The sequence below is a fragment of the Pelophylax lessonae genome (assembly GCF_965119305.1).
Source record: "Pelophylax lessonae genome assembly, chromosome: 3".
Lineage (NCBI taxonomy): Eukaryota > Metazoa > Chordata > Amphibia > Anura > Ranidae > Pelophylax > Pelophylax lessonae.
In genome coordinates, this window is record NC_138770.1 from 549608671 (window position 1) to 549635831 (window position 27161).

Sequence of the window (27161 nt, forward strand, 5' to 3'; positions counted from 1 at the left end):
GGTCCACCTCCTGGTGTTGGGGTGCTGTGCTGGCGATGGGGGCGGGGGTGGGGGGGTGTGCGCTGCCTGTGACCGGGCAATTGGCTGTGGTGGGGGAAGCTGTACCTGGTGGGGGCTCCTGTACCTTGTTGGGGCTCCTGCCTGGGGCCCCCCTTCCTGCCTGTCCCACTTTCTGAGGCCTAGGGATCCCTCCTGGTGCCGCATGGAGCCGCCATTCTGCTGTTGCCTGTGTGCTCAATGCACGGTGGCCATGTTTGTATAGTCCAGCGGCCATTTTGCGATGGTTTGCCATTGAAAACAGTGACAGCCATTACAGTGGTGCCCTATGGGCCGCGATTTCGGCAGTGGGAGCCCCTCCTCATCCCGTGGTGCTGACTCCTGGATCGCCGCATGTGGAGTGCAGATTATCCTGGTGGCTGCAGGTGCCTGTTTCTGCTGGGTGGTGAGTCTGGTGGGGTCCTCTTTTTCTGCTGAGGATCAATTAGGTGCTCTGTTACTGTGCTGCCGGAGTAGTGGGGTTGTCCCTTAGCAGTGTTTATACACCTTTTTTGTAGGGTCCCCCTATAGAATCATGTAGTTTTTGGAGCACATTTCCCCACCTGATCCCCTCTCAGAGGCTGCGGGGCCCTCCGGGTCCCAGCCATCTATTGATGAACTGACGGCGGTCCTGGAGTCATTTGTGTCCCGGTGAAAGTTGTTTTTGGACGACAGGCTAGCAAAAAGCCCCCCCCCCCCCCTGCCTTCCTCTGCCCCATCTGTCTCCTCAGATCCTGAATCTAAATCGGCCGCCTCTGACGTGGGTCACTCTGGGACTATTCCTCCTCTGCTTTACCTGCGCACGAAAAGGCGCTGGTAGCTGCACTGATTGAATCTGTGAGTGAGACCTTAAAAATGGAGGACACAGCTGAAGATGCGAGGGCGGCATCGGTTCTCATTGGCACTCACAAGATGTCCAGAGAGGCAAAGGTGTTTCCTTTCCCTGCATATTTTGACAGAATTGTCGCTAAAGAGTGGGAACGGCCAAAACGTCCCCCTGTGGTCCCTAAACAATTTGCAATGCGGTACCCCTATGAGGAGTCCCTTCTTAAAAAGTGGACTGTTCCACCGGTGGTGGACCCTCTGGTCTCCAGATTAAAAAAAAGGCAACCATGATTCAGGTTGAAGAGTCCCTGGCTTTTAAGGACCCGGCTGACAGGAAGGGTGAAGGCTGTGGCCCACAGTATGTACACTGTGGCTGGTTCGACACTGAGGCCGATATTTACCATTGCACTGGTGTCGCAAACTCTTACCGAGTAGGCTAAGCTTTTACGCCGTGACCTGGAGGGGGAGCAGCTCCCCCCTGCCTTTGCTGAGCTAGCAGACCAATCGGTCCAGAGGCTGCAGTTTATCTGTGATCTCTTTAGACGCGGATCCCCTAGTCCCTAGGCTCTCTGTTTCAGCAGTGGTCCTTTCGGTGTATTTTTTGGCTCAAATGCTGGTCTGTGGACCAGACTTCTAAAAATGCCTTGACTAATCTTCCTTTTCAAGGAGATCGCCTGTTTGGAGTTACCCTGGATGATATCATTAAAGTTCTCACAGGGGGAAGTGTACCTTTTTCCGCAGGCAAGTAAAGGCAAAGACCCTTGTCATAGACGTGGGCCATCCTTCTCGGCTCATAAGAAGTTTTTTCGTCCCTCAGGGGTGAATTACAAGGGATCAAAGCCTTTTAGGGCCTCCTCTGTTTGATCCAAGTGAACTTGGTCTTGCAAGTCAAGAGCGGGCTTCTCCAGACCCGCACAATCAATTCAGCCCATCGCTTACTCCAAAGGGGAAGACCGGCGTGCTGCTTTTCTCAGACGGAGAACTCCAACTGAGATACATAACAGAAAGAAAAGGAGGCGCAACACCTAGTGCATTACCCGTGGTCACCGTGTAAAATGTTTTATTAAAATGCCAAATGCATACTCACAGACGAGAAGAATATAAAATCGCATTAAAAGATACCACCACAGATGGAATGGAACACTCCAGACCCGCGGACTAGGCTTCTTCAGCATGAAGGTGCGCCCTCAACCTTATCAGGGGTGGGGGGGAAGTCTTCGCTGGTTTCCGGACCCGTGGACTTCCCTGGTACAAGACAAGTGGGTCCACAAAGTCATACGGTTCGGCTACAAGATCGAGTTTCGCTCTTACGCCCCAGCAAGGTTCTTTCCTTCCAACTTGCGCCTGTCCCCAGACCACCTACAGAGTCTGTATGGGCGGTGCAAGACCTGTTACTTTAGAGGGTGATTGTCTGATTCCAACATTGGAACGTTTTCAAGGTTTTTACTCAAACCTGTTTATAGTTCCAAGGAAGGAAGGCAAGGTGTGTTCAATCCTAGACCTCAAGGCACTGAACTGCTTTGTGCGGATGCAGAAGTTCAGAATAGATTCCATTAGCATAGTGGAAGCATCCCTGCATCAGGGGGATTTTCTTGCTTCTATCGATATCAAGGATGCTTACCGTCACATTCCAATATGTGCCGGTTGCCAGCACTTCCTCCACTTTGCCATGGGAGAGGAGCATTATCAATTTGTGGCGTTACCCTCTGGTCTCACCTCTGCTCCTTGGGTCTTCACAAGAAGTGTTCGCCCCTGTGCTAGCATTTACGCCAACGAAGATCATGGTACTGGGCTACTTGAATGACCTCCTCGTGTAAGCGGAGTCTCCTACTGCTCTGGTGGAAAACCTAGAGATCACCATGTGAACTCCGAGAGAGTTCAGCTGGATTCTAAATTTTCAGAAGTCTGCTCTGGTTCTGTCCACAAAGCTGGACTATCTGGGTCTGACTTTTGACTAGGCCTTAGCCAGAGTGCTCCTTCCTCTGGACAAACTCCAGAACCCGCAGGCTGCAATTTGTCATGCGGGCACTGGGCCTGATGGTGTCTACCTTCGAGGCGGTTCCATTTGCACAGTTCCATACGAGGTCCCTGCAAAGGGAGATTCTGGGCAAATGGGACAATAATCTGCAGTCTCTGGACAATCAGATTCGGCTGAGCCGGGGAACAAAAGAGTCCCTGATATGTGTCAGGGTACCAAGAAACCATACCACACAGGGATGCAGGTAAAATAAAGCAGTTTATTGGAGCAAACAACAATAAACGCACAGCAAAATTGAGGAAGTGAGAACCTGGATCAAACCGTGGTCAAGTCCAGAAACAGGTAGTCATCCAAGCCGGGGTCGAGTCCAGAATCGGGTCGTCTGCCTATGCCGAATCGTCTGCCGATGCAGGGTCGAGAGCCAGGAGAGTGTTCAGCCAAACCAGGTCATACAAGGAGAAACACGGCGAACAGGAGACTACTAGCAGAGATGCACCTTGGAGCACAAACGCAAGAACTGCAATCCATCAGGTGATATAGTCAGGTATGCAGCAGCATTACTGTGTAACACACAGGCAGCAGGCAAGTCATGATGCAATCAGTTTATAAGAGGCAGCAGTCTGCACATGTCCAAGATGGCTGTCAACAGGAGGGCATGGTAAGACCTTGACAATATGGAGTCTCTTGGGTTCAATCCTCGCTCTTTTTCGGTGGCTTGGATCTTGACCTTCCTTCAATGAGGGGTTGAGCACAAACTGGCCTTGAGTACTATCAAGGGCCAGGTTTCGGCCTTAGCTGTCTTCTTTTAACGGCCCTTGGCCACACATTCCCTGGTGCATACTTTCTTCAGGGAGTTAGACATTTGGCCTCTCCAATGCAGTCTCCTTTGCTGCCTTGGGACCTCAATTTGGTGCTCTGTCCTCCAAAAGCCTCCTTTTGAGAATCTTTGGGAGATTCCCCTGCTTACGCTGTCCCAGAAGGTGGCCTTTTTGGTGGCTATCACGCAGGGTGTCTGAATTGGCGGCGTTATCCTGTCTTTCACCTTACTTGGTGGTTCACAGAGATAAGGTGGTTCTTCATCCCTGTCCGTTGTTCCTTCCAAAGGTTGCCCCTGATTTTCATTTGAATGAAGACATTGTGTTGCCTTCCCTGTGTCCCAGGCCAAAATATCCGAAGGAAATTGCCTTGCATGCCTTGGATGTGATCAAGCAAATAGGGTGTACCAGGCAGCTACGGAGTCTTTTAGTAAGTCAGACTCATGATTTGTGCTCACAGATGGGCCTCTGAAAGGGTTGTCCGCTCACTTCCCCTGCAACCATTTCCAGATGGATCAGACAGACGGTGATTCAGGCCTATTCCATCAGGGGTCAGGTTCCTTCTTTCCTTGTCAAGTCCCACTCTATTTGGGCGCTCAGTGCCTCCTGGGCCTTCCGTCATCAGGCGTCCGTGATGCAGGTTTGCAAGGCGGCCACCTGGTCCTCGGTACACACTTTCAGAAAGTTGTATAAAGTGGATGTGTTGGCATCTGCGGATGCTTTCTTTGCCTGCAAGGTTTTTCAGGCTGCTGTTTAGAGGACTTGGTCCTCTTTGAGGGTGTATTGTTTTTTTCAGGTGGGCTCCAGTTGTTTTGGTTAAGCTCCTGTTTACCTGGTTGGTAGTTTTAGTCTACATAGTTTAGCCTTGGGAATTTCTTTTTTGCTGTTCCCACCCCTGATGTTTAACACTGCTTTGGGATGTCCCAATGGTTAAGAAGATCAGGAGCTGTGTCCGTCAGTGAACGAAAGAGAAAATGGGATTTTTTGACTTACTGTAAAATCCATTTCTCTGATGTTCATTGACGGACACAGCACCACCCCTCTGTGGAGTTGTAATTCTTCTGACACTGCTTGTAACAAAACTGAGTACCTATAGAAGAGAGAGGGAGTATACCCCCTGAGATCGCCCATAGGCGTAGCCAGACATTTTTTCTGCCTGGTGTCCTACTCCTTTAGGGGGCAGTATAACCCAATGGTTAAGAAGATCAGGAGCTGTGTCCGTCAATGAATATCAGAGAAATGGATTGTAGATCAAAAATCCCAATATTTTTTTTCCTTTTCTTATTTTACTTTTTGTTTGGTTTCTGTGGGGTTATATTTTTGTGTTATGTAAGATTTTAATTTTTTTCTTCTGGATCATTGATCTTTGGATACAAAAAGATTTCCCAAGCTTTAAACATCCCAAAGAGCACTGTGCAAGCGATAATATTGAAATGGAAGGAGTATCAGACCCCTGAAAATCTACGAAGACCTGGCCGTCCCTCTAAACTTTCAGCTCATACAAGGAGAAGACTGATCAGAGATGCAGCCAAGAGGCCCATGATCACTCTGGATGAACTGCAGAGATCTACAGCTGAGGTGGGAGACTCTGTCCATAGGACAACAATCAGTCGTATACTGCACAAATCTGGCCTTTATGGAAGAGTGGCAAGAAGAAAGCCATTTCTTAAAGAAATCCATAAAAAGTGTTGTTTAAAGTTTGCCACAAGCCACCTGGGAGACACACCAAACATGTGGAAGAAGGTGCTCTGGTCAGATGAAACCAAAATCGAACTTTGTAAAACAATGTAAAACGTTATGTTTATCGTAAAAGCAACACAGCTCATCACCGTGAACACACCATCCCCACTGTCAAACATGGTGGTGGCAGCATCATGGTTTTGGCCTGCTTTTCTTCACAGGGAAGATGGTTAAAATTGATGGGAAGTTGGATGGAGCCAAATACAGGACCATTCTGGAAGAAAACCTGATGGAGTCTGCAAAAGACTTGAGACTGGGATGGAGATGTGTCTTCCAACAAGACAATGATCCAAAACATAAAGCAAAATCTACAATGGAATGGTTCACAAATAAACATATCCAGGTGTTAGAATGGCCAAGTCAAAGTCCAGACCTGAATCCAATCGAGAATCTGTGGAAAGAACTGAAAACTGCTGTTCACAAATGCTCTCCATCCAACCTCACTGAGCTTGAGCTGTTTTGCAAGGAGAAATGGGCAAAAATGTCAGTCTCTCGATGTGCAAAACTGATAGAGACATACCCCAAGCGACTTACAGCTGTAATCGCAGCAAAAGGTGGCGTTACAAAGTATTAACTTAAGGGGGCTGAATAATTTTGCACGCCCAATATTTCAGTTTTTTATTTGTTAAAAAAGTTTGAAATATTCAATACATTTCGTTCCACTTCATGATTGTGCCCCACTTGTTGTTGATTCTTCACAAAATATTACAGTTTTATATCTTTGTTTGAAGCATGAAATGTGGCAAAAGGTCGCAAAGTTCAAGGGGGTTGAATACTTTCGCAAGGCACTGTATAAGGCGCACCGGATTATAAGGCACACTTTTTTGTGCAACGTTGATCCGCACGGGGTTTACTGGCAGGTGCTCAATTTGCAAACATTTTTCATGGATCGGCGTAGCCTTTAAACGCAGTCTAAAAAGAATCAAAACACTAAAAAAAATACAGAGAAAAATCACTCACTTTTATTAAACTTTTAAACAGCTTTATTTTACAGTAGGCTCTATTCATCTTCCATGAAACCTTCGAACTCTTCATCCACCGTATCGGAGTTCATTAATGAATGTGAAACAGAAATTGTTTTGAGATCCCTTCAATACTCAAGGTTCATATATAAGGCGCACCGGATTATAAGGCGCACTGCTGGTTTTTGATCAAATTTTAGGATTTTCAGTGCGCCTTATAGTCCGAAAAATACAAGATATATTTTTTTGGGTTTAAATCTGATTTTTTTTTTCATCTTTGTCAAATTTATTTTAATAAAATGCTTTTGGAGTAAAAATCTATCTAAAGATAGTTTTATATTTAAGGTACATTATTAATTCAATTTATTCAGCATGAAATTGAGCTTTGTTAAGTAGCATAAGGCTGTATATCCTGCAATATTTACATTTTTGTAAATTACACCTGAAAAAGATTCAATGAATCCAAGCTCTGCAAACTAAGATAACATGCACTGCATTAATGCATTCACACAATTTCACAGTAACCATGAGATAAAACAAATTTCCGGAATATTCCTTTATCCCATTGTTTTGCAAATCTATGTACACTACAAACTGTATGATTGAATCGGTTCTGATATCGTTGTTTTACTAACCTAACAGCTTGTTATTCTAAATAGGAAACATTTATTTTGTTTGCAAATATTAAAGATTCTAACTAGCAGCAAGAACAGGTTCTTACATTTAAAGACAGCGGTATGACTGCTCCTGTGGCTGGCATGCCTGGAGGGATTCTGGGGAAGTCACTGCAGTGACAGCTCAGCCAAGTAAACAAAGAGCAGTAGCAAAGGAAGACTTCCACCACTGGCTTCCTCTGCTGGGCTCTGCAACAGATGAGTTATCAGTCAGAGCTTGGCAGAGAAGTTAGTAAAGGAAGTTTTCTTATGGCTCTTTGTGAGATCATCTGAGCTATCACTGCACTGGTATCCCGGCATCCCTTCAGACAAGAAAAATCTGCAGACAATAAAATTGAGAGGGGATGAATCTTCCACAGGATTCCAGATGCATCAAGCAGCCAGGTATTGAGTACCAGTGCCCCTCCCCCTCCTCCACTAACTGGCAGTGCCCCCAATCTACCTTTACTACAGTCAGGTATATAAATATTGGGACATAGACACGATTCTAATATTTTTGGCTCTATAATGGATTTGAAATGAAACAAATAAAATGTGCTTTAACTGCAGAATTTCAGCTTTAATTTGAGGGTATTTACATCCAAATCAGGTGAAAGGTGTAGGAATTACAACAGTTTGTATATGTGCCTCCCACTTTTTAAGGGACCAAAAGTAATGGGACAATTGGCTGCTCAGCTGTTCCATGGCCAGGTGTGTGTTATTCCCTCATTGTCCCATTTACAAGGAGCAGATAAAAGGTCCAGAGTTAATTTCAAGTGTGCTATTTGCATTTGGAATCTGTTGCTGTCAACTCTCAATATGAGATCCAAAGAGCTGTCACTATCAGTGAAGCAAGCCATCATTAGGCTGAAAAAACAAAACAATTCCATCAGAGAGATAGCAAAAACATTAGGTGTGGCCAAATCAACTGTTTGGAAAATCCTTAAAAAGAAAGAATGCACCGGTGAGCTCAGCAACACCAAAAGACACGGAAAACATTTGTGGTGGATGACCGAAGAATTCTTTCCCGGTGAAGAAAACACCCTTCACAACAGTTGGCCAGATCAAGAACACTCTCCAGGAGGTAGGTGTATGTGTGTCAAAGTCAACAATCAAGAAAATACTTCACCAGAGTGAATACAGAGGGTTCACCACAAGATGTAAACCATTGGTGAGCCTCAAAAACAGAAAGGCCAGATTAGAGTTTGCCAAACAACATCTAAAAAAGCCTTCACAGTTCCGGAGCAACATCCTATGGACAGATGAGACCAAGATCAACTTGTACCAGAGTGATGGGAAGAGAAGAGTATGGAGAAGGAAAGGAACTGCTCATGATCCAAAGCATACCACCTCATCAGTGAAGCATGGTGGTGGTAGTGTCATGGCGTGGGCATGTATGGCTGCCAATGGAACTGCTTCTCTTGTATTTATTGATGATGTGACTGCTGACAAAAGCAGCAGGATCAATTCTGAAGTGTTTCGGGCAATATTATCTGTGCATATTCAGCCAAATGCTTCAGAACTCATTGGACGGTGCTTCACAGTACAGATGGACAATGACCCGAAGCACACTGCGAAAGGAACCAAAGAGTTTTTTAGGGGAAAGAAGTGGAATGTTTTGCAATGGCCAAGTCAATCACCTGACCTGAATCCAATTGAGCATGCATTTCACTTGCTGAAGACAAAACTGAAGGGAAAATGCCCCAAGAACAAGCAGGAACTGAAGACAGTTGCAGTAGAGGCCTGGCAGAGCATCACCAGGGATGAAACCCAGCATCTGGTGATGTCTATGCATTCCAGACTTCAGGCTGTAATTGACTGCAAAGGATTTGCAACCAAGTATTAAAAAGTGAAAGTTTGATTTATGATTGTTAATCTGTCCCATTACATTTGGTCCCTTAAAAAGTGGGAGGCACATATACAAACTGTTCTAATTCCTACACCGTTCACTTGATATGGATATAAATACCCTCAAATTAAAGCTAAAAGTCTGCAGTTAAAGAACATCTTGTTTCATTTCAAATCCATTGTGGTGGTGTATCGAGCCTAAAAGATTAGAATTGTGTCAATGTCCCAATATTTATGGGCCTGACTGTATAAGGTAACCAGGTTTTCAAAATTAAATTCGGGACACATTTTTTTAATTGGCAAATAGTAAAGTATTTTATAAGCATATTTCCCTACCATTATGGTACAAGTTTCCTGCCATCTCTCTCTTCACCATCCATTATTATTCCCATTACTGTCCATGACTCTCTTTATCACCATCCTCGCCATCACTTTCTTACTCTCCTTCCATTATCTCCATTATCTTCCTTACAGTCATCCTCATGATGACTCTTCTCTCCTACTCTCTTCTAACTTCTCTCCTTATCCTCTTACTTTACATTGCCATCCATAGGTGGGCTCAGCTCATTGCATTAGGGTGTGCACCACCCCAAAGCTCAAACACATACACCTGATTGTGACGTGACAGGATCGTGTGGCAAACTGCTCCTTTAACCACTTTATAACCCCCCTATAGCGAAATACGGCTACATCGCAGCGCTGTTGTTTCAGGAGGTGATCCATGGATGTCCCCCTAGATCTACGCCCTAAAGCTCAAACACACATACACCTGATTGTGACGTGACAGGATCGTGTGGCAAACTGCTCCTTTAACCACTTTATAACCCCCCTTAAGCGAAATACGGCTACATCGCAGCTCTGTTGTTTCAGGAGGTGATCCATGGATGTCCCCCCAGATCTACGCCCCCCGAGTGCCCACTGGGGTGCACATCTGGTGTGGTTAGCGACCACTGTGCCCACAGATCATGGTAAAGTGTCAATCACAGTGGCCCTTTACCATGTGATCAGCTGTGTCCAATCACAGCTGATCAAATGTAAACAGACTTGCTGGTTATCGGCAGTACTTTGCTCACTTGCTGTCACAGCCTGTGATCAATGCAGGCCCATCAGTGCTGCCCATTAGTGCAGCTTATCAGTGTCGCCTATCAGTGCCCATTGGTGCCACCTATAAGTGCCCATCAGTGCAGCCTATCGGTGCCCATCAGTGCAGCCTCATCAGTGCCACCTCATCATTGCCCATCAGTGCCTCCTCATCAGTACTGCCTATCAGTGCCCATTAGTGTCATCCATCTGTCTCCATCAGTGATGCCTCATCAGTGCCACCTCATCAGTGCAGCCTATCAGTGCCACCTCATCAGTGCAGCCTCATCAGTGCCCATCAGTGCAGCTTATCAGTGCCCATCAGTGAAGCCTCATCAGTGCAGCCTATCCCTATCATTCTAAGAAAGACAAAAATAATTGTGCGCTACCCTTAAAAACCAACAGTGATATATCTATAAGAGCTGCTGCTACCACCTAAATATGTTCCCACATCTACACGATAGAAATAGATAAAACTATGTCATAGCGCTGCTAAATTAATATAAAGATTAAAACAGTGCTAAACATACAATGACATAGCCTATATTAAATATATAAATAACAAAGAATGTGCAAATAAAAGTTTTATCTATTTCTATCCCTATCATTGTTCATCAGTGAAGGAGAAAAAAAAAACTTTTTGCAGAATTTTAAAACAGAAACTCACCTCCTCCTGGCATGTGGCCATTATATTCCTAGTCTGTAAACTCAATTCATCAAGGCAATCCCGCCCGTCTGGACTACATTGCCCATAATTCCTTGCACTGCTTGTCATACATCATCCAGGAGGGAAGAGGAGGGAGGAACACTGTGCTCTGTTCTCTCTCTCCCATCTCCCCTATGTATTGCCACTGCACAGATAGAGATGGGAGGAGGTAGCAGAAGTAGGAGGAGAGGGGCGAGATGCTGAGAGAGGGCAAAGACATGAAGGAGTGTGTCTCACACTGTGAGACTGACAGCACCCCCGCCCACCAGGAAACTGCCCGCCCAGGGCTGAAAAAACAGGTACGAATCCGGGGGGACAGACACAGTTCGGGAACAGTAATGAGGACACTGTCCCCGGAAATGTGTAATGAGGACACTCTCACCCTAGTGCACGTCTGGTTACCCTACCCTACTAAGCATCAGGACCTCCATCTCCCTCACTAGACACCAAGACCCCCCATATCTCTCCACTAAGAACCAGGACCCCCATCTCTCTCCACCAAGAACCAGGACCCCCCATCTCTCTCTACTAAGCACCAAGGCCCACCACCATCTCTCCACTAAGAAACAGGACCCCCCATCTCCCACACTAAGCACCAGGACCCCCATCTCCCCCACTAGACACCAGGACCTCCCATCTCTCTCCACTAAGAACCAGGACACCCCATCTCCCCCACTAAGCACCAGGACCCCCATCTCTCCCCACTAAGCACCAAGACCCCCCATGTCCCCCATTAACCACCAAGACCCCCATCTCTCCCCTCTAAGCATTAGGCCATAGTTCTAACTTATGAGCCATCATAAAATTCACTTTCTAGATTTGGAGATAGAGATGAAGGAGCTGTGTTTTTCATTTAAAACGTATTTGAAACCCACAGACCGCAATAGTTTCATTTCAGTAGAAAGTTGCCATCATAAAACTTGGTTGTAGCCGGTCCCCTGAAGTCAATTCATGCATCTAAGATGGAATTGCTCCGACAATCCAATCTTTTTACAACCGTGTCAAACTTTGAAAGGAATGTTTTTAGTTAAAGGGTATGATCCAATTAAAGTAGATCAGGAAATCATTAATCCCCTAATGTTGATAGGCGGTCCTTTTTGACGACGAGAGTAAAAAATAGGGATGATGAAGGTTATAAATGGGCCTTTTTTACTTCCTACTCTATTCAACACAGACACATACAACAAATAATTAATAGACATTGGGATGTTTTGAAAAATGATCGCATTCTGGGTCCACTTTTACCAAATAGAGCCAAGTACCGTCATTGGAAAATAGAATTTCTCCCAACGTCCCCAATCCCCCGGTTAGACCGTCTTTTTTTCCATCGAATAACAGGCTATTATCCATGCAAAAAAAGCAATACATGTCTACACAACACGAGAGGGAGATTTAAAACACAAAATTTTACATCAACTGTTACCAACCATACATACCCCATTAAGCAGTTTCATACCTGTTCAACCAAAGGTGTAGTTTATTTGTTGACCTGCCCATGCAAGAAATAGTATGTTGGTAGAACCATTCTTTCTTATAACGTTAGGATGAATGAACACATTGCAAACATAAAGAATAATGTTTCCAGACATTACTGGAAATGCCACAACAAAGACCCATGAGGTACAGAATTTACCATAATTGATCGTTATGTGGCCCCCATAGAGAGGAGGAGCCAGAATTAGAGGGGTTTCACGTCTTGAAACTTTTTGGATTTACGAATTACAGTCCCATTCCCCATATGGGTTAAACATAGAATGGGACATCAATGCCTTAAAAAATAATGGGTAATTTTAGGCATTGTTATCCCTCCATATATCAAACCAACCATTTTGGTTCTATTCTCACATATCTGATAGTACAAGGTTAGGAATGTTTTTATAATTCATTTTTTATTTTTCATTCATTTAACATGCTCCAAATACTTTTATACTCTTATGTAATTATTATATTTTATTTTTGAATCTTTTGTTTGAATTTGTAGCTTTTTATGTCCATTTGATGTTAAGTACCTTTCGGGTGTCGTTTTCACAATGGACATTATTTTCACTAAACAGATGTAGATTTTAATTACGACATATATTCACATACTCTTTCTAGGAGTTTAGAATTCATATATATTTTCTTGTTCTTTGATCTGTTCATTTATTTATCTTAACCGGTCTAATTGCCAGTCACTGGTGCTATTTTTGCCCTTACTAAAAGATGGGTCGGGCTGCTTTGGAGCCAATAGTGCGGATGGATTAGTCATGTCCATTTTCTATCGCTCCCATAACGAGGTTTGGCTTGCGCCTCCTCTCTGTTGTCCCTTATTGTGACTGATTGAGAGGTTTGGAAAGCATGCCTACAGCCAGTGTTAACTTCCTATGTTCTCCAAAATGAGGTTTGGAGAGCATCCACCGCCGCCATCTTGATACACACAGGAAGTGTTGGTAAGCACACGACAGCGCCAAATTCAGGTGTTACAATTTAGTCTAATTGTGGGAGCCCCCCCCCCCCCGAAAGATATTTATTCCAGCAGCACCAGTAGCTTGACACCCCAGATGATGTCTTATGAGACAAAATGCGTCGGGTCTTGCTACAGGTCTTGCCTTTACTTTGTCCAGGATTCTACATACTACTTACAAGCGCTTTTTCTTATTGGATACTGGAAGTGTTCCTACTTTTATAATAAATGGTTCCTATATTGGTACACACTATGTGAGGTTTTTGCTTTATTGAGCTTATGTGGAGGACATCCCAGTTGTGATCCCAAGAGGACATCCATTGATTTTTAAACATGGTTGATGAGAGGTGTTTGAGGGTTGTTCATGAGTACTGAAGGTATTCCAGCGTCAGAGACACAGTCAACTATCCATCTTTATATGCGTGAGTGACCTAAAGAGTGTAAGCTCTATTGGGTCCTATTTCTCTGGTAAGCCCCCTCCTTACCTTACACATCGGTGGTGGTCACACACACCAGTGATAACACTATTAAAATTACATCTAAGGAGATTCTGCACTTTGCACTTTGGTGGATTTTCCATAAGCTACAGAGATCGTTTTATCAACTTTCTTTGAACTGGATGGACTTTATTTTATTATCATATTTGTTAGCATCATGCACTTTAATGATCACTCATTGTTTATGTTACAATGCACTTTAATATATATTTGTAATATTTTTTCACAATTTGCACAGTGACTTCATTGTCTCGATTATTTTAAACATATTTTTTGTATTCATTTATTTACATTTTCATACTACCAGCGTTGCATTATCTTTATTATTATAAGCATTAGGACCCCCCATCTCCCCCACTAAGCACCAAGACCCCCCATCTCTCCCCACAAAACACTAAGACACCCCATCTCTCCCCACTAGGCACCAAGACCCCCATCTCTCCCCACTAAATATCAGGACCCCCCATCTCCCCCCACTAAACACCAAGGCCCCCCCATATCTCCCCACTAAATACCAAGATGCCCCATCTTTCCCCACTAAGCAACAAGGCCCCTATCTCCCACTCTAAGAACCAAGACCCCCCATCTCTCTCTACTAAGCACCAGGACCCCTTATCTCCCCACATGAAGCACCAAGACCCACCTTTCCCCACTAAGCATCAAGACTGTAGGGGGCCCCATGATTTCTAACAGCATCCCTGTTCTTTCTGGCCAGTTCATAACTGCGCTATAGCAGAATGACAACTACAGCACAGTCATCCAGTTCTGGGAGGACATCTATTGACGTACTCCCAGAACTAATCCTTTGGACACAGCTGATCACAGATCAGGGTAAAGGGCCAATCACAGTAGCCTTTTACCACATGATCAGCTATGTCCAACACACTTGCCTGTTATCGGCATTCCTTTCCTCATGGGCTGTCACAGCGTGAGAAGAGGAGCGTCGGGAAGTGTGACAGGAGACATCTACACTGATAATCAGGACACTGATCATCAGTGCAGCCCCAAAAGTACCAATCAGTGCTGCCAATCAGTGTCTCCTTATTAGTGCTGCCCATCATTGCCCTTCAGTGCTGCCAATCAGTGGCACCTATCAGTGCTCATCGGTGCCCTTCAGTGCTGCCTTTTAGTGCCCATCAGTGCAGCCTCCTCAGTGTATATCAGCGAAGGAGAAAAACTACTTATTTGCAAAATGTTATACCAGAAGCTAAGAAAAACTTAATTTTTGCTCATTTTTTAGTTTGTGTAGAAAAAAATAAAAAACCCAGTGGTGATTCAATACCACCAAAAGAAAGCTCTATCTGTTTGAAAAAAATGATAAAAATGTCATATGGGCACAGTGTTGCATAACTGTGCAATTGTCATTCGAAGTGTGACAGCACTGGAAGCTGAAAATTGGCCTGGGCAAGAAGGAGGTGAAAGTGGCCAGTAGGCATGTGGTTAAGCATACCATCATAGACACACCATGTGTACATCTGGTAGCAGCTATTTTTTTAGTGTTCAGGCAAGCAGTTGGTGGCTTTGGGGGGGGTAAAACCATGACTCGACCACCTTATTTTACTGCCCCCAGTCCCATGTGTAAATTAATCTTAATGATCTATTTATATAGAATGGGGCAAAATTACAACCAGCAGGGGAATGCATGAGCCCAGCCCTTGCTGAATTAAAGCTGAACAGGACGGATGCCAGTTTTTTTTTTTTTTACATCTGTGCCGTTCAGTTTGTGCAGCAGACACAGGGGGACCCATGAGAGCTCTCAGGGCAGCCAAATGTAAAAAGATTCCAGTGTCTGTTTACATCAAGCTACCACCGATGTGTCACGTTTAGTTCCAGAAAAGTGAAAGAGGACGTAGTCGTCTTTCCTTTTTTTTTTCCAGACCTGGATGGATTCGGAGATAGGCGTGTGTAAACAGATGTACGTCCATTTACATCAGCCTTTCTATAGGGATTCATGGAAAAATTGACAGGCAGACCAAGCTGGCCAAAGAGGAGTCTGTTTTTGAGTTGAACATTAAAAAATAACCCAACTAACCCATCCACACATTTGATGGGGAATCCTTCAGTTTCATTATAATCTGACAATGAGTCCCATGTTTGAGCACCAATGTTAGACCTTTCAGTTTGCTGCAGTGTACCACAAATATTGGTACTATTTATTTGCATGCCACAAACATTTTGGTGAAAGTTTATGTATTGGCCCCGCCCCTTATCCATCCAACAGGGAGCATGGATTGGTGGAGTGATGAGGGGGGAAGGCGGGGCTTCCCATTTTTCCCCTGGGCACTGGATGACTTTGTCCCAGCACTGATGCCAACCTCCCATTTTCATGCTATATTGGATGTCTTCTTCTATCTTGGCTGTGCTTCTTAGACTCCCTATCCACTTCTGCAGTCCCTTGAAGGGCCTGTGAAAGTTTCGACTTTACAATAATCAAAGTCAGCACAAGGTAAGGTAAGCTTTCCCTTTCCCAATGTAACAGAGCTTAGGCCTACTGCTCAGGTAAAGTTGACACCTTTTGGAAGAAATAACGGTCTCTCTTTTTCATTACATATAATTTAAAACAAGTCCCATTATTACCAGCAAGGCCTTAGCTCACCTACTCCTACATATTAATAATTGTCAATGTGCCTGTAAATTATTATTCTTTTGTAGTGCTGCTACCTGTATTCAGTTTTGCTAATTCGCAACAATCTACAAACCATTGCTCAAAAAATTGCCTACAGTAAGCTAGAGAATTATCTTGTCGATGGCCAGCATAACAAGTAATAAATGCTTCACATTTTTAGTACATAAAGGCGTGATTCTTGTACTGGGAAGCCACCACATGTTTCATTGTGCTAATCAATTAACTTCATTCTCTTTTCCTCTCATAGTTTAGTGTTGCCAAGTTTCAATGATGTCACATTTTTTATGTGTTTACTACAAGAAGCCATAAAGACCACTCTTATATTAAAGTTTGATTTGCCCTGTTCCTGCTCCAGTAATTCTTTCGTTTTTGTGGCCTAATTTGCAAACCATTCCCTATTCCATTTTTGTTGCTTTTGTAAATCCTGATTAAATCCTTACTCGTTATTCATTAGCAATGTAACCAGGGCTGGCCCAAGACATTGTGCTGCCTGGGTCTAAAAAAAAAAATCACGCCCAACAAAAGGCCTCACATCCATTATTTTATATTATGATAATTAAAACTAATATTGAATTTATCAGGAAGTCATATTTACATGCAACAGCAGCTTGTCTATATGCAAAACTTTATGACATACCACCATGTTACCGCTCCCCCATCCTGGTGCCCTAGGGCATCCATGGGTGCAATGTGTGTCAGCACAGTGGGCCCCCCACCCCTCAGGGCCTGTGTGCAGTGAACACGTTGCACCCATGGAGGATATGTCACTGGGATACGGGAGTATAGGGGCAGGCTAGGGCAGTATAGGGGCAGGCTAGGGCAGTATAGGGGCAGGCTAGGGCAGTATAGGGGCAGGCTAGGGCAGTATAGGGGCAGGCTAGGGCAGTAAATGGACAGGCTTGAGCAGTATAGCAGCAGACTAGGGTAGTATATGGACCAGCTAGGGTACTATATAGACAGGTTAGGGCAGTATAGGGGCAGGCTAGGGTAGTATAGAGGCAGGCTAGGGTAGTATAATGGCAAGCTTGGGCTGTACAGGGATTTTTTAGCATGGCAGGTTATGCAACATTTGGCTATCCAGCAGATCAACAGTCACTACTAGAAAAAATGATGGACACCCTTTGTGTCCTGTCAAACAGAACTAACTTGTTGCTATCCCCCAGTGCTCCCAGTTTTCAGTGCCTTACCTCAAGCATTCACCAGAGCAGAAAAGGGGGGCCGGGCAAGAGGTTGGCTGGACCCCCTACTCAAGTTTCATCCAATAGAAATGTAAGCCTTGTGAGCTGTGCCTGAACATCGGTTATTGGCCGAGCTGATGGGGAAGGGATCTTTTATTGCTCTCTGCCTCCTGTGGGTACCCCGCCCTCAGCAGCACACACACCTGACCTCTTCATGTGTGCTTGGGTGTTTAACAGCGCCCAGCAACTATGAGTATGCGTGTTGAGGACAGGGCAGCCTTTTTATAGGGCAACAGAGCAGCCGCCCTTAGGTGACACACAAAACTGCTGGAAAAGAAATCTTGGGTGTCAATTTGCCGCCCCTCTCCAACTGCTGCCTGGGTTCAATGGACCCAGCGGGACCCATGGTAGGGCCCGCCCTAAATGTAACCAATCCTTGTAGTCATAAGTGCTTGTGTTTAAAAGGTGTGGTATTGTGTCTTAGATATTAAAGCAGAACTTAACTGTAGCTGAGCACCTACAAACTATGTCTCTATGCTTTGGTTTGTTCAGAAATCACTTTGAAAAACACCTAGCATTTCTGGCTGCAACCATCTTGAAAAAGGGCAGATGATTCATGTAGCATTTACTTCCTGGAATCCATTTACCCTTAGCCCAGGCTTGCAGGCAGGAGGGTGTGCTTAGCTGAGAAAGCCCCTCCTCCCCTCTTCCAGATGAAAGAAAAAAATGCTCATTAAGATTCCTGAGATGTATAACATAATTTTGAACATAAGAGAACAAAGGTAAAAAGATAAATAAATCAAATACACTTCCATTAACCAGATCAGGTGTGCACCTTTAAACATTCCACATAAATTACATAAGAATCCTGGAGAGGGATACAGCATGTTTCATAACAGCATGTGCCGGCAGATGGGGAAAGGATCCTGGTTTGCCATGACTTCAGACCTGAGTAGGGGGGCATGCCCCCGAAACACATGTGGTCATGGCAACCCAGGAAGCTTGACAGCGCCTACATATGCTGACAGTGCTCTGTGAGGTCCACTGTGGAACAGACCCCAGCTTGGAGTGTATGTGATCCTTTCCCCTGTCTGCCTGCATAGCCTGCAGGGAGAGAGGCGGTTATGAAACATGTTGAATCCCTGGGCAGGATTCTTCTTTGATCTATGTGGGAACTGAGGAGACCAGTTACTGGAGTATTCGAAATGTTGCCCCATTCTTGTCTGATATAGGATTCTAACTGCTTAACCGTCCTGGGTCATCTTTGTCACATTTTTAATTTCAAGATGCAACAATTTTTTTTAATTGGTGAAAGGTCTGTGGGCTGCAATGGACTACAACATGCACATTGGGTGTTGTGGGGCAATGTGCTAAAAAGAAAGGGGCATGCCTTATTTTGGGGGTGTAGCTGTGCGTTTGCTGGATTTTGATAATGAATGTGCTGCCTTAAAGTGGTTGTAAAGGCACAAGGTTTTTTACCTTCATGCATTTTCTGTGTGCAGCAGCCCCTCCAGCCCACCTAATACTTACCTGAGTCCCCTCTCGATCCAGCGATGTCCTCTCTGGGGACTTGCACTCCTGATTGGCTTTTGGCAGCAGTGAATGGACACACAGAGTCACAGGTCAGGAGTGTGCCTGCTTGGGTACCACCCACAGCAAACTGCGTGGGACCCTGAAAGAGGAGGACCCGGGCTGCTCTGTGCAAAACCAACTGCATAGAGCAGGTAAGTATAATATGTTTGTTATTTTAGAAAAAAAAAAAAAAACTTTCGTTTTTAGCTTTAATATCACTTAAATGCAAAGGCACGGTAATGTTTGCATGTAAAAGCACTGCAACGGCCCAGAGAAATGTAAAGGGGGCATTTATTTATTGGGTGGCCTTATTGACTAAAAAGAAGGCATGGTAAGTGGTTAAGGGTGGGACCTGACTTTTACAGGAAGTGAAGATTTACGTATAATGTCAACTGCCTATACCTCTGGATCTACTGATTATTTCCATATACAGGTTTCACTCAATGTAACTTCTGCATATTTGTTGCTTCATTATTTTCTTGGCTTGAATCGCTCATGTTTACGAGAGCATTGCTTTAAGCGTTCTTTCCCTTTCCAAACTGAAAAAGAATCCTTTCATAGTGTATGTGGTGAAAATAAACACTACCTGTATGAAAGGGAAATACATATGCTAATTTAGGGCCCATTCACAATATTGCGGGGCATTAGCATATGCGTGTTAAGGTAGCCCATTTATTTGAATGGGCTGATAAACCAAAATATTTACTGGCACTCAAGCATCACCTTTGGTGAGTCTTTATTGAAAATGCCACTTACTAGCAGCTGTCCTGTATGTACAAGTGGCATTTTCACTAAAAAACATCAGGGAAGGAGATGCTTGAGTGCCAGTCAATATTTTAGTTCGTATGCTCTAAGCTATGGAAGAGAGACTGTGACTGTGCACTAGTGATCGACCAATATAGTTTTTTTAATGCCGATACCAATATTGATATTTTGGTCATCGGATATCTGTATCTATCTATTTAGTCTCCGGTATCGGCCGATATTTTCGGACTTGTAAAAAAATGTTTTTTTTTTTATTAAAGGTACTCCTTGTGGAGGGATCTGGGTGTCTAAAAGATCCCAAACCCCTCCTCGGCACTGAAAAGCATTCAAAACGCCAAGTTTGGCTGTTTTGAATGCTGTCAGTTTTTTGAATTTGGCGCAGAGTACCCGGAAGTGATGTCATGATATCACTTCCTGTTTTTTTACGTGGAGATCGGCGCACGCGCACTTGCGCCAGGGATACCAGCTTTCACAGGGACACATCTTCATGCTACACCGGGTCTTCTCTTCGGCGTCGGTGGTGGAGGTAGGATGCCCGGGTCTCCCGGTGGGACGGGAGACCCGGGTGAGCCGTAATGACAGCCGAGCAGCTTCTCAGCCACATCAGTTGTCATTACAAGTCAGCCGACCTTCGGCTATGGACACCGGTACCAGGGTGATGCCTCTAGCTGCAGGCATCACCCCAGGACATGCACTTTCCCTAAATATCGGCAATATCGGTAACCTCAGGGGCCGATTCCGATATATCAGGGAAAGTGCATATCGGCCCCCGATATATCTGTGTTGCCGATAATCAGTCAATCTCTACTGTGCACTACATATAGGGTGTGGGTATAATGAAAGGTTGAGCTGTGCTGTAACGCATGTCCATCAACAAGGTGGGTTCAGAATAAATGGCACATTAGACACACTCTACATGTCTTACCACAATGCAGTAGTGTGAAGGGTAACCTAAATAAAAACATATTTGCCCATGTAACTTTGTGTATAAAAAAAAAAATCGTAACTTTGGAGAAGTATGATCCCTACTACTTTATTTAAAAGACCAACTGGAACACACCTCCTTCGGGCCCTTTCACACCTTCAGTGTGCATTTTTAGTTCCATATTACTGTATCGGTTTATATGCATTTTAAATGCACTTTTTGCATGTATCGTGCTAATTGCTGCATAAAAAAATAGGGTTTCTCTATAGCGTAGAAGTGCTAAAACACATACATTTTGATAAACAATTCACCGACCAAAATATCCCTCGAAACCCAGTTTTTTTCCTTCTCCATCATAAAATCATTTGGTCATTGCAGCATACTCCTGCATCCTGGCCCTCTGGAAATCTTCTTCTCAACCCATGATTTGACAATGGCTCCTCCGCATTAAGGACACCAGAAAAATGGAAGACCTTACTAGCTCTTTTAAAGGGACCCATAATGGATTTTCTAAAAATCTGGTCTCATTGGTTGGACTTTTCCACCTCTACTGAATACAAACAAATGATGCTTCACAGTTGATGGGGAACCCATAGATCATGGGTGTCCAATCTTTTGGCTTCTCTGGGCCACATTGAGTGTAGAGAAATTTTCTTGGGCCGCATATAAAATATATACTATAGTTAAGGTATATAAGTAATAAAATGCCGCCATGCCCTTCCCGTGCCGCCGCACCCCCCCCCCCCCGCACTAATTTAACACAACTAGAGGATGATCAAATGAAATGGAATCAGTATACAGAGGTTTACTTCTTCTGAGAGATATTAATGGAACACTCTAACCACCATGACCACTTCAGTGAGTTGAAGAAGTGGCGGTCATGGTGGTAGGAGTCAGAAACACTGCACATGCTCGCCTCACCCCCCCACCCCCCCCCCCGCCTCCCCTCTGAGGCAGCCTCTGCCTACTGTTAGTTGAAAGCCGCTGTGGACATGCCCCCGACCCAACTTCCTTCCTCCCCAGCAAAACAAAAATTGTCAGGGGGCAGTGGGCCGCATTGCCTGGGGTTCCGGGCCACAGGTTGGACATGCCTGCCATAGATTGATAGCTTTTGTCTGTATTGTTCTCTCATTAAATTCCTTTAGATTTCTTGTAAATTATTAATATTAGACTTAGTTTTCCTGGAGAAATCAATGTCTGGTACAATCTCTACCCCCCCCCCTTTTTTTTTTTTTTTTTCTTATCGCCTTTCCTTTATCCCCTCCACCCTTTTTTTTTTTTAAACTATCACTTCAGCTTTGACGCGACATATGGAACTATATTTCCCATTTTTTTACATTACAATTTTTTTTTTTTAAGACGATATGGTAAATGTTTCATATTGCTTTTACTTATTATATGAAACCAATTCTCTACCATTTCATGTTTATACACAATGGGCTAAAGACAAATATACTGTGCACTGCAAGTGTGCTTGCTCCAGAGCTTAGTAAATGAGGTAAAATGCTTCACGTTGCAAACAATGCCTTATTTTTCGGACCATAAGGCGCATCGGATTATAAGGCGCAGTATCAGTTAACAGTAAATTTTCAAACTATTTTCATATTTAAGGCGACCCGGATTATAAGGCACACTTTTTTTGTGCAACGTTGATCCGCACGGGGTTTACTGGCAGGTGCTCAATTTGCAAACATTTTTCATGGATCAGCGTAGCCTTTAAACGCAGCCTAAAAAGAATCAAAACACTAAAAAAAAAAACAGAGAAAAATCACTCACTTTTATTAAATTTTTAAACGGCTTTATATTACAGTCGGCTCTATTCATCTTCCATGAAACCTTCAAACTCTGCATCCTCCGTATCGGAGTTCATCAATCAATGTGAAACAGAAATTGTTTTGAGATCGCTTCAGTACTCCTATATAAGGCGCACCGGATTATAAGGCGCACTGCTGGTTTTTGATCAAATTTTAGGATTTTCAGTGCGCCTTATAGTCCGAAAAATACGGTACTCAATCATATGCAAGGAAAATAAAAAAAACAGCATTTTTGTTTGTACATGATTGGATGATAAAAAAACCAGCAGAGCTTCCCCAAAGATCTAGAGGAAATGCACATAAAGTACAATTGCAGTGCACAGTATATTTGCCTTTAGTAAATCAAAATGTTTCTTGTCCGATATGCAAAAAAACCTCTAAGCTTTAGCACACTGATCAGAATTAGCCAAATAGGAATGAATGGGGTTCCTAGTTAGGCTCCATCCACAGTAGCATTTCTTTTAAGCTACAAAATGCTCCGATAAAAAACGCTGGTAATAGCTTTTTGTAGTAGCATTTTTGCAGTTTCTTTTTAAAAAAGGGGAAAAGAAGCTCAAAAAATGCTATTAGTAGTGTTTAGGACCATTTAGCAGCATTTAGGAGTGTTTGTGCTGGAAAAACGCTCCAAGAAACTCTACAAAAACAACTTTTTTTTCTACCCCTAGACGCTAAAGCTCAAAAAATGCTAATAGCCTAAATTGGTGTGCATGGACACAAAGAATACCACTATTTTTAGCTTCTAGGAGCAGATATAAATGTTAGTAACAGCTTCTAGGAGCTTTAAAAAACTTTAGGTTACATTTATTTTATTATTTATTTCAGGTTCTTATATAGCGCTGTCAATTTACGCAGCGCTTTTTACATATACATTGCACATTCACATCAGTCCCTGCCCTCAAGGAGCTTACAATCTAAGGTCTCTAACTCACATTTATACATACATAGTAGGGCCGATTTTATACAGGATCCAATTAACCTACCAGCATGTTACATGCACAGTAGCATTTTTTCTAAGCTAAAAAAATGCTGGATTAAAATCGCTGGTAATAGTAGTAGTTTTATTTTATATATTTATATTTTAGTAGCGTTAACGTTTTATTTGCATTTTTTTAGTTCCTTTAAAAAAAGGGGGGAAAAGCTCCGCTGATCTCCACTGATCCCCGCTGAGCAGGTGGATGACAGGTCCCTGTCTGCTTACTGTGCAGAAACAGACACAGTCCCACTGCCCCCTATGGAGAAATCAGGTGAAAACAAACCGCCTGTCTGTGTTTATCCGATCCGCCAGGGGGATGAAAAAAAGGTCCACCATCGGTCTGGATTTGGCAGACCGGATTGGATAGCGACTGATGTCCGCAGACATGTTACCGCTGACATCCACCGCTCCACAGGGGTTAATGGAGGGTCCGGTCAGATCTGCCTAAAAAACTGACAGGTGGACCTGATTGCAAAGCCAGTGTAAAAGGAGCCTAAAAATGCACCTTTCTGCTGTACAACAGGACAGACGTGAACGGGCCCTCAGGGTTTTTTTTCCCATGGGGCAGGTGGTGGAGGGTGCTGTTCCTGTCTTTGGTGAGACAAGAACATTACTGACAGGAGATTACTACTGCCTGTCTTGTCAGATGGCTTAGAGACTTTCTCTTCTCCTAAAACCCTAGCAGCACAGGTCCCAGGGATCCCACTGTAGAGGATGAACATATATTCGAAATGTCTGTGAAATATTAGTTTGTAGTGAAAGATGTTAAATACCTGCAATGTTATAACGTTTTCGGTTTTTTTTTTGTTATTAGGCTCACCGGATACATCTCCTGTGGTTAATGAGTGGTATGTCTACCGTGGAAACCACCTGCAGACACCAGAGCTTGTTCCCGCTGTTCCACTACCTATTCCAGGTAACGGTTTCACATATACAGTAGGTATACTGCTAGAAGTATGTTTCTTTATTTGAAGTTGCCTTTTTTTCCCAGATTGTTTGGGGTTCAGTACATTTTCTTCAATAACAAAAATAGGCAAATAAAGCTTTTAAACATCTTCTACGTATATTACAGAATGATTGCTGTGCACATACTGTATGTACTTAGTAACTCTATGTGCATCCAGGAACATTCATTCACATCTGCATGGCTGCCAAATTGGGCCCTGTGACTGTGTCTGTGCAGCTGCTGCATCTCAATAGACATAAATTCCTGCAGATGGATGCCAAGAACACCTGTACATCCCATGCGGGCAAAGACAGTCCTTCACACAGCGACACAGATAGATACACCCATGTGAATGAGACCTAAAGTGAAATTAACAGTTTTTTTTTTTTTTAAGAAAGTTCTAAGCAAAATGGCTTGACTCACAGCAAACAGTTATTTCAAGAATTCCACAGCAAAAGTTCCTCTTCCACTATTCTGAGTCATCTGACATCAGTAAGCTGAAAACTGATCACTATGACTTTCTGCACTTTGTTTACTATAAGTGAGCAACAACCTTTCCTCCTCTTCTAATAAAGCAGCAACAGCCTAAGTAAAAAAACTTGTGCCCTGCCAGCACATTGTGGATAATGATCCTGGCTGGTTGTGGAGGAGAAGTGGTCTATTTGCTTTGGTCTGACAAGCCTCCTGCTGAGTCAGCCCTATACCTTTTGGAATAGGCAAAGCAAGCATATGCCCCTGCTAATTGGAGAGCTCTGACTCTGACTCATCAGGGGAGTAAAGGTCCCACTCTGCAGCATGTAGGCAGGGAACAGGCTTTTCTGCAGAGGCTGTGGCTACTTTTTAAATAAAACAATCTTTAAGACTTTGCACACCCTTTTGTTTTGATGTACCTGGAATGTATTTAACTAGTTTAACCACTTCCCACCTGGCCAATGTAATGCGGCCAGACGGGTGCTCTCCAGTTCTGGGTGGATGTCCTCCCGCCCCTCGCGTATGTCCCCTGGGGCGCACAACAGCATGATCTGTGAACGATTTGTCCACCAGAGGTAGCAGATCACTGATCAACAGTACCGGGCCTCTGTGATTGGCCCAGGTACCATGTGATCGCTGTTACCAATCACAGTGATAACATGATCACAAGTAAACAACTGTCATGATTGGTTTTCATTCATGACAGCATTGCTTACTATAGTGATCTCTGTGATTGGGCAAAATGATCACATGGGACAGGGTCAATTACAGCAGCACAGCACCATGTTATAACTGTAGCCAATCGCAGCAATCACAATAATAAACAATGAGTCATGAATGAAAGTCATTCATGACAGTTAAAAAATTGATTATACAGTAATCATCCCTGTAATAAGCAGTCTGTATAAAAGAAAAAAAATACCTTCCCAGAGTAGTACAGTGTCACTATGGTGACACTGCACTACTCTAGTGACAATATCTAAAATAAAAATGTAAAAAAGTGTGAAATTGTAAAAATAAATTAAAAATTGTAAAAAATAAAAATATATATTTTTACATACTGTCACCAGTCCGTATCCTTAATCACTGTCACCCACTCACAGTGTCCCTAATCACCACTGCACCAGTCCTGATGTCCATGATCACTGCCATACAAGTTACCTTGTCCTTTATCACCGCCACACCAGGTACTGTGTCTCTGATCACTGCCACACCAGTTAGTGTCCTTGATCACCTCCACTGCAGTCTTTGTGTCACCATAAGGACTTGTTTACAAGTGCGATGCTCTCTGACAAGCTATCGATGTTCAGATCAGTGTTCAGAGAGCTTTTGACAGGCAGTGAGGAAGCATTGTATCGCCTCCTCACCATCTTCTTTAACCCCTAGGACCTCTCACAAGCAACCCTATTCACCTAAATTGGTCACGATTAGCAGACATATGGGAGTATAAATCCTTCTACAACTGTAAAGCAAAGCATCACAGCCATTACAGCTGTACATCCCCAGCCTCTGACTCTGCAGCTAAAAGAGGTACAGGTTAAGGGGTAGTAAAACTGTGGCTTTAATAGTGCAGCCAGTCACAGTTCTCTGATCACTACCACACCAGCCACAGTGTCGCCAGACCAGTGTATACTGCACCTAAACTAACCCATCTGCATGTCTGACTGACAATGGCCTGCAAAACACCAGTTCCAGCCACTCCCACAACTGCAGGACAACTGCACTACTGGAACCAAAGGAACTCTTTTGTTCTTCCCTTCTTTAGCCTCCAGTACTTTCTTTTCTAGTGAATATGGAATTCCTGGGGGCAGCAATGTAGCAGTAGGCTAGGCTTGCTTGGCTTATAGGAACAGGGAGTGCTATAGAGTTACACTACAATAAGCTATATTCCCTGAACACTCAAATAGAGGCCACCATTGGTTTTGATACAATTGGTTTATGTGCGTGATACAAAAGATATAATGTCTGGTATATAATCAGCCCTGGCACTGAAAAAGTCTCATACATGTAATATCATAGTAGTAGAATGTGTTTTGGGTTGAAATTCTTAGTATGCTGCATATGAGAAATATCTTAAAAATTTGCCAAATTTTATAGGTTTTTCCACTATCCTGGTGCTCCAGAGCCTCCAAAAATGTGATAGGTAGTCAGGAAATTAGATGCATAATTTATACCCCAAAACACCTGAAAGTGCTCCCTGGATTTTGGGCTCCTTTATGTAGCTATGCTGGGAAAAAAATTCACACGTGTGGTATCCCCATATTCAGAAGGTGGAAGCAGAAGAGAAGTTACAGTATAATATCAGTCT

The 27161-nt window shown here is 43.7% G+C and overlaps 1 protein-coding gene across 3 annotated transcripts in view; it reads left to right on the plus strand.

Moving 5' to 3' along the window:
• The window catches only part of FAM120B (family with sequence similarity 120 member B), a 401073-nt gene that overhangs the window by 166173 nt on the left and 207739 nt on the right, over positions 1 to 27161 (plus strand). For all 3 annotated transcript variants that reach the window (XM_082251418.1, XM_082251420.1, XM_082251419.1), the window contains exon 4: positions 24251 to 24352. In XM_082251418.1, the coding sequence (XP_082107544.1) occupies positions 24251 to 24352 (102 nt within the window). The remainder of the gene's footprint in view (positions 1 to 24250; positions 24353 to 27161) is intronic.